The sequence below is a fragment of the Neolamprologus multifasciatus genome, chromosome 3, assembly GCF_963576455.1.
Source record: "Neolamprologus multifasciatus chromosome 3, fNeoMul1.2, whole genome shotgun sequence".
Classification (NCBI taxonomy): Eukaryota; Metazoa; Chordata; class Actinopteri; order Cichliformes; family Cichlidae; genus Neolamprologus; species Neolamprologus multifasciatus.
This window is the reverse complement of record NC_140441.1, coordinates 14,794,123-14,813,736: the sequence shown is the minus strand read 5'-3', so window position 1 is coordinate 14,813,736 and position 19,614 is coordinate 14,794,123. Positions and strand designations below refer to the sequence as shown.

Genomic DNA, 19,614 nt, shown 5'->3' with positions numbered 1-19,614 from the left:
AAAGGCAAAGTGAACCGAGGCCAAACCCACAAGCAACATGGAGAACACTGTCATTTAAATCTGACAATGTAACTGACTTCACTTCATATTAGATGGAAAGAGTAAATGATGTTCAATAAAACAGTTCTGGCACTGAGGTATATTTCATATGCGCCTCCTGCAATGGTGATTACTAAGAAGTGAACAGATTGCGCAATGTCCCTCCAAAAAGCTTTTCATCCGTTCGACTGTGGCTTAGGCCTGTCGAGCCAGTTTTCATGAAACTTGGTGGAGAAGGTGAAGGAGGACCCGTCTGCTGGTTCCTTAAAGCCAGTAAATAGGGCACTGACCTTAATGGAAGAGCGCCAGTTAGTGCTCTGTGTTCTGGTTCTGATACATTTTGACCCTGTGTCACTTACACACTCATTAGCTGACCCCCTAATTTATTCATGAGTCAATTTGATTTCTTTAGTTCCATTTTCATGTCAAAGAAATTATTTATTTTAATGTGATGATGATACAGTTTCAACCACCGCGGAAGCTTTTATGTGCATTGTTTCTATAATAATCCCCTTTTATGTCTCTAATTTTGGTGTTTAGAAATCTTGGCCTGATCTGGAATGCAGTGACAGATTTAAATACACAAATCATGCAATTTTGTTGTTATTCCTCACATATTTCTGTTTTCATTTCCCTGCAATCAGTAAGTAAGCAGTTTAACCTGTCATTCGCTATGAATGTCCATGCTCAAGCCGCAGCAGCACACAAACTGAAAAGGACATCTTTTCTGTCAGGCTAATTTTGAGCTGTCTTATATAGAAGTCAGGACACCGAATATCCATTCTTCACTATCCTCTTCTAATATAATTTAGTCCAAACATGATGGATGAAAGCAGCACGAGGCGAGGAGCTGGCTCGCGTCCACAGCTTTTGCTGTTGTTGACACGAGCAAAACGATTCTCGTGGGTTTTGGCCACGAGCTGCTTGTACAATCGTGGGAGACGATCCGCATAATCCGACGAGATGCAAAAAGTCAGAGATGTGCGTGCAACCTCTGTCTGGACTCGGTTGTATTAGTTTTCACTGCGGTGACCTGTTAATCTTATCGAGGTTCAGAAAAATCAATCCATCAAACTGAGCTAATATCCTCTTTTTGTGGAAGCGGGGCCAACTGGGCTGGCAGCAGTTGCTGTAGCCTGAACTACCGGCCACATGGATCCAATCATCTCACCCTGGAGCACTGGCATCTCCGAGAGCACAGGCAAACAACTACCGCTTTTACGACTTCTTCTTTACAGGCGCGCTCCTTTCACACAGCCGCACAATATCAATAAACATGTGTACACAGGAAGTTAAGAAGCTATCCTCCGGGCACCAAGTGTTGATGGGTGACGAGGGGGCAGGTGAGGAGGGGTGAGTGGGAGGAGGGCCACAGTGAAGCGTTCGAAAGGGCTGAACCTGAAAGTCAGAATCAAATTTAATCCGACTGACTTCAAGCAATAATTCAACGTTTTTGTTTAGTTGCTGGGATAAAATTTCTATACTTCAGATTCCTAATGTATCTTTTACTTCTGGGATGGCTACAGCTTTAAAGGTTGAGCAGGTCATTCAAAGTATCCTTGTGCAAGACACTGAACCCTAAGTTGTTCTTGATGCGCTCATTGGAGTGTGAATGTCAGATAGAACGCACTTAATGTAGAAAAAAGTGCTTGTGTGAATGAGGCATGTCGTATGAGGCGCTTTGAGCGAAGTAGAAAAGCGCTTTATAAGCACCAGTCAGTTTACTCCATATCTATGAGTTCTTTTGCAGCTTGGAAAGAAACTAATACAGCATTGCTGCTCTCAGCATTTGCTCTCTGCGCTGCAAAAGTTCCCTTTTGACATTGCAATTATACTGAATCGCTGGTGTTAGAATCTGCAGCACGCTCTGGTTCCATTGTGCATAAAACTCCAATACACAGTGCAAACATGTACACCTCCATCTGCTAGTTCTGCATGGGAACCTTCAATCATACGAGCATGGGCCCCAGGGGAACTTTTCTTCAAGGCGGGAAGCTAATGGAGGACAGAGATGTGAGTAATCAGAGCAAAATGGGCAGGGACGAACGACCACAAGTGGCTGGTGCTCGTCGGGGGAATCTGGACGCAGAGGTTAGGCAGGGATAGGAAAACCACACTGGAAAACTGACTTGGGAATGGCATCTGGTTCCCATATCCACAGTGTATCACAATTAGCCGGCATACGATGACTTTAATGTGTTATGTGTGTGTGTATGTATGCTTGTTGTTATGTGTTTGGATGTTCTTGTGGGAGCAGGGACTCTGTGAACTGAGGAAGCCGATAGTGCGACTGGTTATATATTTACGTATGTGTGTGCGCGTCGTTTAAGTGGTATCAAATTATACAGGGAGGAGATCCTCCCTCCCGCAGGATCTCATCATTCCCGAGGCGAGAGGCATTTAAACAGCTTTAACACAAATTGTCAGCATGAAAAGCCAAATGTGCAGGCCAAATTTTTCCATGTGCAATACGTAAGCAAATTTCTGACCCACAAAATTCTTGTTGCGGACATGAAATGTTGAGGAACGGACAAGGCTCCACTTGGAAAAGTGTTTCTTTCGCTTCTTCTGCTGATTCGATCAGAACCGCACACTGGCTGCTTTTACATTTCTCATCATTTGATGTTGTGAGCAGGAGGAAAATTCCTTTCAATCACGAAGCTGTCAAGCTTTTTTCTCTCTCTCTCTAAAACTGCGAGCTTAACAGTCATTCGGCGCTCCTTCAGCGCTACCGTTGCGACATCCAGTCATCCCTGTGAGCGTTCGGCTTGCTCAGCGACTCGGTTGGCCCGAGAGCTGCGCGTCGTCATTTACTGACAAACAAGCGCGGCTGATGGGCACAGCGTGAGCAGAGGACTAACGGCGAAAAGGTCAAACTCTCAATGTTGTCACATCCAGTGCCAGTAGGCTTGTTCAAGCACCGCTGCCCTTATGAGTCCGAGTAAACGCTGTCACATCAGATAGATCCACTTTCAGCTCTCGGCAGGACTCTCTTCCCTGCCAAAGCCTGCGTGTTGTCTGCACTCCGGCCTCTCCTGTGATGCTACAGCTGTTAGTGGACGCTTAGTTTTAAGCATACAGAACCCCACAACGCAGCAAAAAGTGTAAACGAGCACGACTTGCAAGGCTTCCTCCACAAACGTCCTCTGCATGGCAGAAGTCATCAAACTCCAGCTGGAAGATGTTTTATTAACAGGTGTGGAGCCGCAGCGCATATCAGATGAAGGATGAAGAGTTGAGGGCGCCCGGACTCCTCTGCTTCACCCCAACATCGCCTCTAATCCCTGCTCCGCGACTGCATAATTCATAGATTGTGACAGATCAGCTCCAACCTGCAGCGCTGGAATCTGCGCGCAGATGAAGCGGGGAGGCGGAAACCGCTTGTCAAATACAGACACAACCAGATTTATTTAACTCATGGCTGCACTGTAGCCCTGCTTGGCCGTGGATTCCAGTGTGGTACACAGACACGCTTAAATGAGCTGAAGTTGGTTTGATGTTCCCAGTTTTTGTATCGCTTTCAAATATTTCCCCTCGTCTTTCTGACCAGATTTCAAAGCATGCTACTTTCTCTCTCTGACTGTATAATTTTAATTTAGTATGGCATTCAGTTTGTGCTGAGAGAAAAAAACACACACACACAGATACACACAGTGGAGGGTGTTAGTGGGTACTTGACTGCAGCCTCAGGGATGGTGTTTTATGCTTGATTGGCACTAAATGGTGTGCACACGGAGTGGCGAGCGCTCGGGGTTGATGTTTTGACATGAAGCGGCTTTTTCAGAGGCACAGAAAAATGAGAAAAGATAAAAAAACAAGTAGGAAAGACATGATAACTTCGCCTCAGCTGTCAATTCGCAGAACCCCCCTCCACCACCACCCCAGAGAATATTTATGTGCGGTAACCGAAAAAGAAACATTTTTTGGGGTTTCGGTGGCAAGGACGGGCAAATCGCTCCTCGCGTAAGTACTCTCAGTTGAAATCATCTGTAAGGTGTCTCATTTGAACATTTTTCCAATCTGTCTGGAGAATAACAGGAGATCTCCAGCAGCATGTCGCTGGACAATTGAGTCTGCGATGTGAAAGCTGACGAATGCTCTGGAAAAAGACGAGGAAATCAAAACAAAGAAAATCGCTTTTCCATATCTGAAGGCAATCAGGAGCCGCCAAAGAAGATCTTCCCTGATGACTTTTGATTGAGGAGACCTATTCTCTTTCTGTCTCTGCAAACCGCAGGTCCCCGTGCGTTCATCGGTAGCTTAGTAACGATTAAGGCACATAGATCTGTAATGACTTCTGCAGCGGTCGGTTTGTTTGGCTCCGAGGGCTGTGTACAATTTACGCAGTGTTCCCAGAGTTATAGCGGGAACTGCTGAATATTCATGGCGACGTGTCCCCTGCCATCCTCCGGTTGGGCATACCAGATGTTAAAAAAGACCCACATGAGATCACTGACACCAGAATGGGCTTTTTTTTTTATTTCAGAAACAGATTTGGTGAGCAGTGGGTGAGTCATTGCTAGATCACAGCTTTTTTTCCCCCTCGGAGCCATAAAAGCTGGACCCCCACCAAACATTTAGAGCACGTTGTGCTACCTATAAATGACTTCATCAGAAGGTGACCTGTTGGCCACAGCTGGAACACTGTCAGGTACTCATGCACAGCAGATTTACTGTCTCACTCAAACAACCATCCTAATGAAGGCCTAAATAAAGATAAAGTAATAGCAGCATCCCATACGTTTATTGGCAAATCCGCCGTCTCCTACTGCACAAACATTTCAGCGACGCTTCTTGGACTCTGATCAACTGTTGAGACACATCACAGTATGATTTTATTTGTCAGATCTAAGGCCTGGCGCGAGGGGCTGAGAAGTAAGACCACCTGCATTTACTTATGTCCCAGAACCCCGGGAGCGAGCGTCTGAGAAGGCTCGGAGGATTAACTTACAGCTTTTACAGCTCAGTCGGCACACACTATTATACCTATTCAATCACACCGGCCTTCTGGAATATAAAAAGTTTTAACAGAGCTCACGCGCATGTACACATGCACCGACACACACAGAGTACCCGCTTGACCTGCTTCTGCTGCAAACTGTCACAAGCTCTGGCGATTATGTATGTATGTATGCTTCTCTCTTCATCTTTAGGGAAACTCTGAGGTTTTCCATCTGAAAGACGAGCGAATCTGCGATCACCCGGTGGTGTAATGAGGTGAGATAATCTCTTTGGGTTCAGGGCGCCGGCATGGACAGATGCTGGTAGCGAGAATTTTATAACGCAGGCTGCGCAGATGACGGGTGAGGGTGCCTCATAGGGGTAAGCCAATGATAAAGAGTTTATTTTAATAAGTCAGCGAGACAGCTGCTGAAATGTCTGTCAGCAAGTTTGGCGTGATTTGTTATCTTTTACATAAACAGCAAAAAAAACCTCTTTTAAAAAAGTAACATTTCAGAAATAGCACTTAGGCAACTTATTAAAGATACATTATGAAATGATATAGCACAGTTATGTCCATCAGCTAAATCTGCATAGATGTTTAGGTTATGTTAGGGGAAAGACTGGGAGCGAAGAGAGTGAAGCCTCCATCATTCAAAACTCCCTAATTAACACGTTACATCTCGTTTCTTCAATCAGTGCTAAATATCAGCGTTTAAACCCAGTGTAATTGTTTTAAGGAGGATTATGTGCAGGATTATTTCCTGAGAGCCTGATGTATAAACCTCACCTGGCTCTTTCTTTCCTAAAATATCAAGCATTTCCTTCTTCTTGCTTGCATTTCTTTTTCTTGTACACAAATTGCTCTTTGCAGCACACATACCATCCCAACCTGCTCTTGTCGCGTGCCCCTGCATGTGCCTTTTCCCCTGTAATCTTATACCTTACACAGCGGCATGCTGTCTGCACCTCTGTGCATCTCTTTCGCTCTGCTTTTACCTTCACGGGGTCGTCACAAACGATGTGAAGCAGGCATACTTACAGGAGGTCCTGAAAAGAGAGAGGAAAAAATCCCTGGTTAGTGTGTTTTCAATCAGCGATCAAACAGACACAGATCATCAATATTCCACTGGAACCACTTATCCAGAATTACTAAGAACAGAAATCAGCCTCAAGCTGAGAATTATTTTTTTGGATAGGACCGTCTTCGCATTTCATCTTTGCCGCGATGCGTTCACTGACGATGAGGAATGGGAGAAAGACGGCCTCTTTCAGTAATCTTTCTACCTTACAGCAGAGAACAAAAGACTCCCAGCTATTTACCATACCGCGGTCGGGCCAACAACAGTCACCAGGCCTGGTGATCGCATTTTACATTTGCGAGTAGCTCCGATTTCACTGCTACAAGAGGCTGTGTGCTTGTTAAAGAAATACCCGCACTTTTCTTTTTTTTTGTGAGGTGACACTCGTCTTTTGCCCAATTACTGCTGCTCAAAGGACTCGGTGCCAGCACACTTCAGGGCTCCCCAGAACCCTGCAAATCATTTGAGGTCTTCAGGTTCTTATTAAAAAGGTACCCAGCTGCTTTAACACTGAAATAGGGATTTTTTTTCTCCTATGTCCTTGAACGCTTCTTCTTCATGACCACTGCAAATTGCTCCTACAGCTGGGATTTTAAGGAGCCGCGTGTTTGAGCCTCACTGCTCGTTTGTTTTATGGATCGTTGAGTTACAGTGGACCACTTAGTTTTTAATAAACCTGCTCCACTATGTTGTGTTTTTTTTTTTAAGTGTTTCAGCTAGTAATTATGAGAAATCAAAGAAAAAAAGTGTGATTTAAGGAAAGAAAAGGTACAATTTCCTATAAAGAACATAGCGGGCAGCTTAAAGGTTTTAGGGTCTACAACTGTTACAGCTTCTTGACGGCCAGAGTAAAGTCAAAAAGCACTATTAGCTGACACTGTAGCATGTCATGTCTTTTATAATGCACAGTAAAAGTCACCAAGGCTCGGTTTCGCTTTCCGTTCTCACACCGTGACTTCCACTCGAACAAACGTGGAACTGCTCACCTAATCCAAGCATCAATTCCTCCTTCTTCTTTTTTTGTGAGCGCAGGAGTCACAGACTTGATTATTCAAACGGGGAAAAAATATGCGAGGAAACGTCTAACACTTTCCGGCATTGACCACCTGCTAGAACAGTCTGAGCCTGTGGCTTCTCAATGCTACAAAACCTTCTTCATCCTAAACTGTCCTGCCACAATTTTCCTTTCCATATGTTAGCAGTAAACAAACAAGAGATCCTAATGAAGTGTCCCATTCATTTTTAATGCATAGGTAAACATCACCGTCTCTTTTTCCTATTTGTTCTTTCTGTCAGCGGAGCCAAGTGGTGGGTGAAATCTTCCTCCTACCTTTGTAGATGAGTAAACTGCAAAACACCTCAGCATGAATTTATGGGAACCTCGCGACGGCATAGTTTCTTTTGGTTAAAGTGAATCATGAATTAAATATGCTCCCCTTCAACATCCACCAGAGTTGAGAACTTAAAAGAGGGAAATTGGATTTGCAGAAGGCTTACGGTGCAGAATTCAGCACGCCCCTGCCCATCAAGGACTGCATTTCTTCAGTCGCATAAATAATGTCTCTTAAATATCTTTTCAGTTTCTCCCCAGTGCAGTTTGTTTTGAGCGTTTCTCCGGGATTCAGGCTGAATCTACTTTTTAAAGCGAGTCAAACACATCCTATTTGGGGGAATTCAGCGGAAATGACTGAACTAAAACTGCGTGTCAATCTGCAATTACACCGAGAGCATTCAAAGCTGCGTGCACGTGAGGATGTAGATAAAACGCCGGTTTGTTAAATCTGTCTCCTGACACGATGCTTCAATCAGTCAGTGCTTCGGTTTGCAAATATTCTCCTGAATGTCGGGGCCTGTCCTTACATTTGTTCCCTATTGTCTATTTTTAATAGACCGCTGTACCTCACCAGCCCAGGCATCATGAGTGGCCATGATTGCTTGCTTGTTTCCAATTGATTTGTCAAGAGGAAACAATTCACATTCTCCGCATTTGTTCTGGCTGAACAGAGACCAAAAAAAAATGTGTCTGCACAATGGTGCCATTTAAACTACGCTGGCATGGTGGATGTTTATTGGGAGGTTAAGCACTGCATAAACAAAGCCTGGCGGTATCTCAGATCTGCAGCCAACTGGAACATTGGACCGCTGTCTTTCTGTAACTCATTTTATTATTATTATTTTCTTATTTATTAATTTTTAAAATCTTTAATGGCTTTCAGGCTGTGTGCAGAATTGCTATGGTAATATGCAAATTAGAAAAAATAAAAGAAGAAAGAAACGTATAGCAGACCCACATCTCGAAACAAAAGCAGGAGCCTTAATTCGACTGAAAATACAGGAAATAAAAATACTAATACTCAGCAAGCAGATCTCAAATGATTCAGTTGAATTCCTCTGACTTCCTGTGCAAATTCCAGTGTTTGGTTCTCAGTCTACGAAACCAAAGCTGTTCTTTTTCAGTTTGCCTCACTAAGGCTGGGGACTTTGCTTCGCCCCATCTTTCTGCCTTCCTTTTGCAAAGCTAATACTTTTTTTCCAAAGTGTTTTCTGTTTTCTGTGCTCTCGACCAAAAGGCCGACACACTCCAGATTCCATTATCACTTCCCGCTATCAGGTGAGCGGAGCGTGGACGTGTTCTCGCTGCGAATTCAATTTGAGGTGACACTTCCCGTGCCGGGGAGTGTCACTGCGCGACACGTCCCAGCTGAGGTCTAGATGTCCGAGGCCTCAGCTGGGACAGATGGAGGAAGGGGAGAGGGGGAGACTGGAGATCCTGATTACATTATAACAAGTCGCTGCTGAGTTTGTGGAGGGGGTTGAGCTCAGGACAGCATATAAACATATCCACGCTGAGCGTAAGCACGGACATGAGGAGCTTCCACCAGGTTTCCAATCACTTTTTCTGTCCCTCAGCTTTACCGGGAAAATACAATGTTTCTGCAGCGACTGCAGCTCAAACAATCCAAGCAAACGCTGAAACCAACCGGCCACAAATTACACATCTATAACCTATTTTGGCCTCCACAGATATACAGTGTACTTTTTACATGATTGCAGCATGATTTGCTAATGTCCTCCTGAATCATTCCTTAAACGTTTCTGGATTGAGAAAACTCGATTCAGATTCAGACAAACACACAAACACACAAATGTGCATACCAGGGTCTCCATTACGGCCTCTTCTTCCCCGCTTTCCCGGAGGTCCTGGAAAAAAAAGAAGAATAATGCGATTGTCATTTTGTTTGTGTAAGTTTCATATTCTACAAGTGTTCTCGCTCTCACTTTTACACACCAGTGTGAGGAAAAACCTCCAATGTGAAAAGTTCACATTGGAAAACCAAACACGTTCCAGCCTCACTGCTTATTAAGCATTGAGGCTTTATGTATATGTAGACATAAGTCGAGGTGGAAGAAAAAACTCCAAAGTCTGCTTCATGCTGTCATTTTTTTTATTTCTTTCTCTCCTTTTAAAAGTTGTCTTTCAGCACGGATGCCCAGGTTTGAAAATTGTTTATCTTAACTAGCGCGTTTGTGTTTGCCATCATGCTGCTAAAGCTCAGCTGGAGGAGTAAAACAATTACACGCTTAGCCAGGTTGTACAAGTTGAAGGCTTGACTAGATCGTACTGAATACAGGTAATGCTTCAAAAAAAGGAAGAAAAAGTGTAAATATCTCTAATTTCGTTTATAAAATGACTTTGAAGTAGTAAAGTTAGTTCATGAGACCAGCTGCTAAAACTAATTTTCTTTTTTCTGGCTTTTTGTTGTCATTTCCACAGTAAAATGCCAGAATTTTAACATTTTTAGCATTAAAACATTAAGAGCCCTGCAGCCATGTTTATATAGCTTCTCACTTGCATTGCACAGCCGCCAGAATCGACAGTTTGATTATTTTCTATTAATTTACTAACCTTACCTAACTCAGGGCCACTGTAGTCTGTGCTGGGACAGGAGTAGAAAGGCAGTAGCGTTCTGGACTAATTGTATGACAAATCTAAGCTAAACTCATTTCTAGTGCCAGTTCGAATGACTTATTAACAGCCTGAGTTGCCTTCAAGGAGGAGGAACTGATGGTCACAGTACTTGTGTGACAGGGTCGGGAGAAGTGTGTTTGTATGCAGTGGTATTCTTTACGCTTGACTAGCAGTTGTGAACAAACACACTGGCTAGTGTGTCTCCTCAAAACCATCCAAATTCTGACTTAACAAACTGGGTGAACATCAGTCTCAGGCAGTGGAAAACGTGCCATATCAGTGGCTATATAAGCAGAACTTCAGAAAACTGACAGATATAGGATTTTTGAGACCAATATTGTTATCAATATTTAAAAATTCTATATTTTGATATATTAGCTGATATTTTTTTCCAGGCACAAGAAACATAGACTTCCATTAACACTTGTTCTGTGTAGTTATGTATTTCAAACATGGGTGTTGCCAACAGAGAAACTGCAACGTGTCCACTGGTGGATATAATATGCAACGTCAACAGCCATAACATGACTGAAGAACGTTATTAGCCATTATAAATGCAGATATTGCTATATCTGGCAGCACAATGGTGTGGTAATTAGCATTGTTGCTGCACAGCAAGAAGGTCCTGAGTTTGATTTCACCCTTCTGTGTGGAGTTTACATTTTCCCCCTGTGATTGCGTGGAATCTCTCTGGGTACTCCGGCTCCCTCTCACAATCCACAGACATGCAGTTAGTGGGATTAGGTTAATTGGTCATTCTAAATTGCCCGTAAGTGTGAATGTGAGTTCAAATGGTTGTTTGTCTCTATGTGTTAGCCCTGTGGAAGACTGATGACCTGCCCTTGGTGTACCCCGCCTCTCACCCTATGGTAGCTGGGATAGGCTCCATCCCCCCCGGTGACCCTGAAAAGGATAAGCGTAAGAGGATGGATGGATGACGCTATATCAGCCACACTATCTTGCCAATAAATTGATGAGTTCTTTTTTAATCAAAAAAATTGCATTGAGTCATCATGTTAGAGGTTCAAGATAATCACAGTCATGAAACAATTTCAGGTGACTCTGAACTCTCAGTTATGCTGATGAGGGCTTCCCATGATGCACTGAGAGTTTCTTCTACATTCACCTTATCCTCACTCTCTATGTATTTATACACCGCTCTGCATTTAAATTTTAATTATAATTGATCTTCTTCCCTGTCTTCCTCCCTTCGCCCCCAATCAGATGGCTGCCACTCCCTAAACCTGGTTGTGCTGGAGGTTTCTTCCTGTTAAGAGAAGGTTTTTCCTTCCCACTGTCACCAAATGCTTGCTCATTTACGTCTGATTGTTGGAATTCTCTATGTGTTATTGTAGGGTCTTTACTTTACAGTATAAAGCATCTTGAGGCAGTTTTTTTGTTGATTTGGTGCTGTATATAAAACTGTACTGAATTGAGCAAAATAAATAGAATTGGTTTAAGTTTCTGAAGAGAGCGCACAGCTCAGAATTAATTATTTGGGTATTAAAAGGTGCTCCAAGAAATGACTTTGATGCTAGGCTTTCATGTTCAGCTAAAGTACGCAAGTATGCAAAACAATCATACTAATTACGAATCTAAATTGCTGAAATTGACCTCCATACCCTGCGTGCAAACCAGATGCATGCCTGTAAGTATGGTGCAAAACAAAAATAAAAATCCTGTTTATGCTGTGTTTGGCTGATTTATGCCATTCCAGATGTGTCATTAGGGTGCAAAACGCAGGATTATGTTGCACAACTCTTTGTATGATGCTAAGTGCTCAATTTGATACCACTGCTTCGCTCAGCCTCCACTTCCAACTTTTGAACCCTTTCCAGGATAATGTCAGCTGCTGCCAGTGAAGGGTCCAGGCAAGGTTTAAGGAATGAAACCACAGGTGGAGCCTGACTCTCACTTTACTGTGGTTCATATCAACCCTGGGTTCTCCATAGGTTTGTATTTTAAAAGAAACAGAAGGGGGTTTACTGTGTTTGGCAGTCGCTTCATTATTGCTCACTTTGAAATGACACATGACACCTCAGAGAGCGATATTCTGTACGACAAGATGACATCCTTCTGATTTCAGTAGGATATTTTTGACAACCTTAAAGAAAATACTACCTTCGTGGGAGTGTGTGGTCCAGACGAAATACCCTACACGATTTTTAGATATCATCATGATTCCTAATATTCATCACAATATTTTTTTATTCAGATTATAGGCTGTAAGGAGATATCGCCATAGAGTCAAGACTATACACTGACAAACTTGGTGAAGAGTGCTCTAAGCCAACAACAATATTTCAGTTTATGAAACATTAATGAAAGGATAACTTAACAATGTCTATAACGGCCAGTCCAAACATGTCTTCAGATGTATTCAAGTTTCCTTAAGACAAAAAAAAGTGACCAGAACCTCTTTTAAAAAATGAAATCAACAGCTGGATTCTAGGGCGAGGGGAGACATTCGGCTGCCTGTTAAGGCAAAACATCACTCTTGCTCAAAAACATTGTTTTGGCCCGCTGTTTTCTCACAGTATCCCGTGTACAGCGGTTTCGGAAAAAAATGCGGCCGGGAATGTCATGACGTGGGTCACTAACTACGAAGAATCTGTTGAAACCTTTACAGCATATTTTAAAAATGAAAGTGAAATAAATCAGAGTGAATTTAATGTTCGTATTAAATGTTTGGCCAGGCGAGGATTTTGGTCAGACATAACAAAAATGGACCTTGTGGTGTTGAATGTTGTGTTTTTACATTGTGTTATTTGGTGGCTTTTATATTTGAGAAAGGAAGCAGCAGAGAGCCACATTATAATGCACAACCACGGATTACGGTTTGGCTTGTTTTTTTACTAGGCTACACTAACAGTAATGTCAGTCCGTTTGTTTTCAGTGACTACTGTAGATATACTCACATTTATCCTAATGGTTGATCCCCTCACATCTTTATATAATGAATTACAAGCTTATTTTTTTCAGCTGACCATAAATTTACCAAATATGTCCAAAGTGGGCTGAAAAACTAAGCTAAAGCTAGAGTGCCAAAAAGTGCCCTACTTTAAATAGCTTTGTCTTGATATCCCTGTCTGTGTACCATTACACTTTATGGATGCACCTTACTCATGTCTCAATCACACTAGAGTATAAACAGCATGGCATTTGCCTTTTGACTAGGAAAACTGTGATTTCCCAGTGTCTGCTGTGAAGTAGTTAAGGTCGTTACGGGCCAACCAGATGTTGTCTGTGCAGGGACCTCAACCTCCGGACAGCCACTTTGATCAAAGGTGATTGTACATATCAGCTGGTAGGAGGTAACCAAACAACCATGGGCTGACTCGGGCTGACTGCAATCACTCTCAGACAGATCATAACTGACAATAATAGCAGAATAATTTCTAAACATGGGCAGACTGCCACCAAGTAGCAGTCAGTTAGATAAGATAAGATAGAGTAAGATAAGACAGATTTTTAATAGATGACAATAGATTTGCAACTATCCCAGTTAATCCACATGTTACAACAAACAGATTATGTTTAATTTCCAATTACTGATCCCACTCTGCATTGATCCCATTCAAATGCAGAATGATAGCTGACAGACATAACATCTTATTGCTGTTTTTTACCATTAAGACACAAACAGCAATTGACTGTGAGTATTAGCACTAATTAGCATGCACTAATCAAGGTGGCTGCTGAAATCTGGTCAAAGAGAATCTCAGTTTTGTTACCTTAATTGCAAATATCTCTCAAAGCTATGTCTGAAAAACACAATTTATTGAATGGTTTTTGATGCATAAAATCCAAATAAACAATGAGCTATATTGTCCCAAATCCTTATCCAGCAAACCTCTGATATGAGGTAAAAACACACTCACACAGGTCAGGCGGTGTGACCTGGCCAGTCAACGTGCCTGCGACTTTTCTTTCTTTAGCTTGTGGTGATAACATCATGTGAACTGTGATCATTGGTTACATGTTCTTGTAGTAGTTTATCAAAAATATCATTCACAAACCTGCTACAACAGACAATTCAACTATTTACACTACTGCTAAACCATAATAGTTAACAAAAATCTAAATATTCATATAAAATCTGCTTTTCCATCTTAATCTAGAAGTGTTTTTATTTTAGTTAGCATAAAAAAAGCTTTAAAAAATTAACAGTTTTGGTCTCGAGCCTTGTTTTTGTGCATATGCGATATAATCAAACACACTGTGAAAAGTAACTTTGTTCACTAAAATTGAACAAAGAAATCCTTCACTAAAGATTTCCTTTAGTGAAGGAAATCTTCACAATTTTAGTGAAGATTTCCTTCACTAAAATTGTCAAATTGTCATTTGTAGACAGTGCCAGTCAAAGCAGAAACACTGCTTTAACATGGTAATCACTTCTCTACAGCAGCGACGGCATTGTATTGACTAAACTGATGGATATAAACTGACTTGATTGGTACCATGTTAGCTGTGAGAGCAGCATGAAACCATCAGCACAACAATTTTCTGCTTTCCTACAACGCAGTGTGGGATTTTTACACCCCGCAGAGTGTTATTGGTCCAAAATATTGACACTATTAGTCATTCTAAAGCTATTTGGAACAACTAAAAAAAAGTAATTGGCAGCATTGTGAAACATGCTGTTTTAAGCCATGGCTATATTGTTTTTGAATAATTCTGCTCATGCCATTCATTACAACCTTATTTCAAAGCTATGCGTTGTTTGACATAATAAATTTCTTGTTTATACTTCATGGAATTGAAACATAATTGCCTTTTAGCACTGCCCACCATCCATAAAATACAGATTGGTCCAGCACAGCTAAAAGCACAGAATCCGTTTCTCCTTTCTCTCCAAATCAATCAGTTTTAAGTGAACCAGGCCCCGGCCGGACTCATTTACAATGCCAGCATTGTTACTGAGCTTGATATACATAATCAAACCATTCAAAGCTTCCCTCTCAAAGTAATAAAGCTATCCCTGAGAATAAAAGTCAAGATTATGCCAGAAATAGCAAACAGGGTACCAGCTTCAACCTCCAAAGTAAATCAAGAATTGGCTTTAGATTTCACCGTAAGCCTAGTTGCACCATTCCTGGATACGGTGAACAAATTGAGATGTTCTCTGAAACTGCAGGCCGAAATCATACACAGTTTATAATGCCCCTTGTTAAAATGTCATCACGAGTGAAGCTTAAAACTTTTGATCTTCAACACGGTCTGTGTCACTTGCTGTGGTCTCTTTAATTGCAAATAAAGAGGAACGCTGAGTGTTCATTCAAATGCATCAAAGGTTTCTGTTAAAGATAGAAAAAGCCTAAAATCGCCCGTTTTGAAAGACTCGTTTGTTAATACCACAAGCAAGATCTTCTTCTTGAACTGAACCTACAGTGCAAAAGTCTTCAGCCCCATTTTCAAGAAAAGTTCTTCGGGTTTCGTGAAGGACATTAAAATGTTGGTTGATTTTTTTTCCATTCCCTGTTTAACACAGTCCCACACTGCTTCAATAATGTTGATGTCTGGGCTCTGGGGAGGCCAATCTAAGACTGATAATTTTCCACAGTGTGCTTTTCTATCCAGGTATACTTTCTCTGCACATTTTCCAGATGGTACTACATCATGGTTCAAAATCTGCCTACATACTGCTCTATCAAACTCTAATTTTTCTTGACATTTTTGGTATTTTTCATAGACTCATCTAAAGAAATGGGAACAAGTCATGTGTGAAAGACGTTGTTTCTCAAAACCACTTTAAAAATGACAAGAAAGTCAGTAAAACATAAAGAACTGAGGGGTGGCTCAATACTTTGCACAGTAATGAAGCCATTTGTCCATGACTCATTTTAAGACTACTTATAAATTTAAATTTTAACCAGCCAAATCTTTGGATACCAAAAGCACGGCATACTGACCTTACTGTTTATTCATAATAATGTCCACACAATGTCCAATATAAATGTCATATTAGTTCAGTGCTTCTAACTACTTCAGATGGGAATGATTCAGAAACTGACGTGAACAAAATTTGTGGGATTTGGTTCAGTTATGTTAAGTGACACTGGCTTTGCCATGACTGTCAGGTCCCATCGTGACTAAAGTTGCGCCTGCTTCATTGTTGAGTCGATAAACACTACAATATCACAGTGTGGCCCAAACTAGCCTCGGACCTTGGCTCTTAAAGCTGAGTTGAAATGTTCAGAATATTTCTAATAAAAAAAACACAACTGTTATGATCAATGACTAAAGCATTCCAAGGATTTAGGAAGATTTGGTCAAAACAGACTTTAATATAGTCCATTTAATCCCACAACATGGATGGATGAGTTTATTAAACCTGGCAACTCTTGGGTATCCAGGTCAGAGGAACTAAAGCTGCACAAAAGCTGGCTTTCTACTGTACAATCATCTGTTACTTTACAAGTACATTTTTGTGGAAACGTCTGGCAAAGACGAAGACATTCTTGATCCAAGATCCTCATTACTCGGCATGACAATGAATAAATCAATACGTGAAATGCTAATTCGCGGAACAATGTGTCCACTGTCCAAAGGAGAAAAAAATGGAAATTCAACCACGATTTTACAATCATCCTTGTCCATGAATGTCACTGCTCTCTTCATTTGTGTATTGTTGTCAGAAATGGGAATTGCAAAATCTAAAAGCAAAGACAGAGAAGACTGCTCCTCACAAAAACCTCAAGTCAGCGGATTTACTGAGCTAAAAAAGAAAAAAGAACAATAATAAAGTGCTCAGAGTCAAACCCGACAGACACATGTGAGGATCACGTCGAAATTCTTAATAATCTGGATCTTCCATATTGCGCCACTTTGAGCAAATTCAATCCAGCTTGCTGAACTACTGCACTGACCCCTGAGGTCTTTGAGGTTACGCAGATGCAGTCCAAAGTTAAAGTGCATCTGTGCTCCCCTCACACAAACACCTGATTCTGAAGAGTCAACGGAGTGGTACAAAAAGATAGATGAAGATCTGGATTGTCTCTCCATCAGTTTTACACCCCTCTTGGGAACATCACTCACGGGTATTGTTGAGTGAAATAGGAAAGTCCTCTCACACTTGAGATTGGCTAAGTTGGCCCCAGAAGGAAGTCCTTGGACTCTCATTGACCCTACCTACCTTTACGAACCCCTTCACCTCCCCAACATCGTTCAGTTTAAGAGAGATAAATAAGTCAAACAAAGAGCTTCTTCTCAAAGAGAAGGTCGTTAGGCACCAAAAGGCTCCAAAACCCAAAATGACCATATTACACTCTAAACATTAGCAGCAGCATGTCAGGTGGACTCCCTCGCTATCATGTCTAATGGCTTACTCAAAGAACAGAAAGGTTGCATGGATTATACCAACTGTACCAATGGTTGGATGTGCGTACTCTGGCGTACAGCTTGCAGTTCGCATTCACATAGCAAGCTTCACTTGTGTCACTAGAAGTTCAAGTCCTGGAAATGAGAGGCAAAGCTTCCAAATTCCTGCAATCTGATACAAAGAACAGACTACAGCACGGTCAGCGTGTATAGTTACGTCTTTTCAAAGAGCAACCCTATTATCAGCCATGTTTAATGGTAGCGGTTCTTTAACTGCCTTCAAACTGTTGGGGTTATTTTTCTTGCGAGCCAAAAATAAGCGGCGGACTGTAACACGTGCAGGTAAAAGGAAAAAAAAGTTTGTTAACTTGTTTAGAGAGCGCAAAGCTACTAACCCTAAACCCCAACTACTTCTTCTTCTTCACTTTTTTTTCTCCTTGTAACAGCTTCTTGAAGGTTTTTGGCAAATTCATATAAACAGCAAACTCTGCAAAAGAATTTGGAGGCCTATTTTAATTTTCCCCAGACCCGCATTTAAATCCCAGCCCGACCTAGAAAAACAGTGTTTGAAAGGATATTTCACATTATTCTCTGATTCTGTGGCATATATCTTCATTATCGTTATTTCCAATTGCATTAACTCCGACACAACGATTCCCTGAATAAATATGATGATTATAGTCATTTCCTAAATACTTATTTTCAATTATATTTAATTCGTTGCCCCAAAAAGAGAGACACATTGTGTCTGATTTTTACATTTACTTACAGTCCTCTCTTTGTCCAGTCATTTTGTCACCGCAGAAAATCTTCTCCAGTGAGCACTGTATTTATTTATCCAGTCCACTGCAATGCTACAGGGCATTTCCTGTATCTATTTCAGTGCCAATCAAAAGCCATTACACAGACATCTTTGTATTGTCTCTGTAACAAATTTATTGTTAGATGCAGATAGATTTGTTTACAGAGTGCTACTCAAGACAGTATAATCGCATAGCTGGAAAGCTACAGTAAAGCAAAACATCTCACTGATTACAGCCTAAATGTAATCTAATGAACAGTCATGAGAAGTAATGAACAGCGACGCCCGCCTCATAAACTCTAATGAAACTCAGTTCTGTCATTATTAATTAGAAGACGCCATGAAAAACATGTTGTGTTATTATTACGTTAAAGTTCAAACTAATTCACAGCACCAACAGCCCACTGGTTAATGTCAGAAAGTCCCAAGATATCACCACGAAGCAATTGGAAGCTAATTACACGAACCAGGATTCATTACAACGCAGAAAGCAGATCCTGATTTTTTATTTTTTATTTTAATGAGGCATGTTTTCTGGGAGCATCCCTGCACACCCTCAGCAGTGGTCAGGGTATGTTGTTATCAGCTTGAAATGAATTCATTTCTCCATCCGTCCCTGATGAATAAGGCAATTTTGTGCCTGTGTATGTGAATGCGGTGTGTGTACGTTGGCTGGGTTCTGCGCTGCGTTTGTCCAGATGCCAGTTATCAGTTCATTAAACCAATCAATCCATTAGGATGTGAGGAACTGTCTATCGCTGCAGGCTCCATTAACGCTGCGTCAAGCAGGCTGAAACCGGTATTAAAAATGCATCTTCCTCTCCTTCTGCCACACTATAAAAAACCGAAAACAGTCTCCCAGTGTTACACTAGTTGAAGGCAAAGAAACGTTTTCCTTTTTTACAGCCCACTGCCAGTTAGGACAGTCCTCCAGTCGTCTTTCAAAGGTAACCTCATAATAAAGACGTACACTCACTCACACACGTTTAACGCCCAGCTCCGTGGACTGAAAATCATTACAGAACCGAACAAGAGCTTTGTCACAGAAGACACATGACGTGACTATGACTATGGTTGGCAAGCGTGCGTGGATCATCCACGTTTTCGCTTCGGTTCAGTGTCAAGGCTTGAACGCTCCTGAAGAGGAAGTAAGGCCTTTGAGAGAGAGTCTTTTCATCACCTTCAGAGATCAATGTGTTTTCCTCTGGCAGCAAGCTCAGTGCTGGGATACTTGAGACCCACCCCGTTAGCTGCACACTGCAATTATCCTCCCCACAGAACTGACTGCGGTCGTGATGGAAGCAGAACACACTCCCTGATGAGGGGAGGTCAGTAATAAGCCAATCGATCGGCCAAGTCGCGTCGCTTTAATGCAAGGAGTTAAACTGGCACAGTCGGCCTTCCCGACGACTCTATCAGGAACCTTCACTGTATCCCGAGGACATTCCTGGAAACATATG

At 41.7% G+C, this 19,614-nt stretch overlaps 1 protein-coding gene across 1 annotated transcript in view; it reads right to left on the bottom strand.

Moving 5' to 3' along the window:
- The window catches only part of col25a1 (collagen type XXV alpha 1 chain), a 159,093-nt gene that overhangs the window by 61,415 nt on the left and 78,064 nt on the right, over nt 1-19,614 (bottom strand). Inside the window, exons 3-4 of the mRNA XM_085154860.1 lie at nt 9,219-9,263; nt 6,023-6,030 (exon numbers count right to left, since the gene is read on the bottom strand). Coding sequence (XP_085010986.1) covers nt 6,023-6,030; nt 9,219-9,263 — 53 coding nt within the window. The remainder of the gene's footprint in view (nt 1-6,022; nt 6,031-9,218; nt 9,264-19,614) is intronic.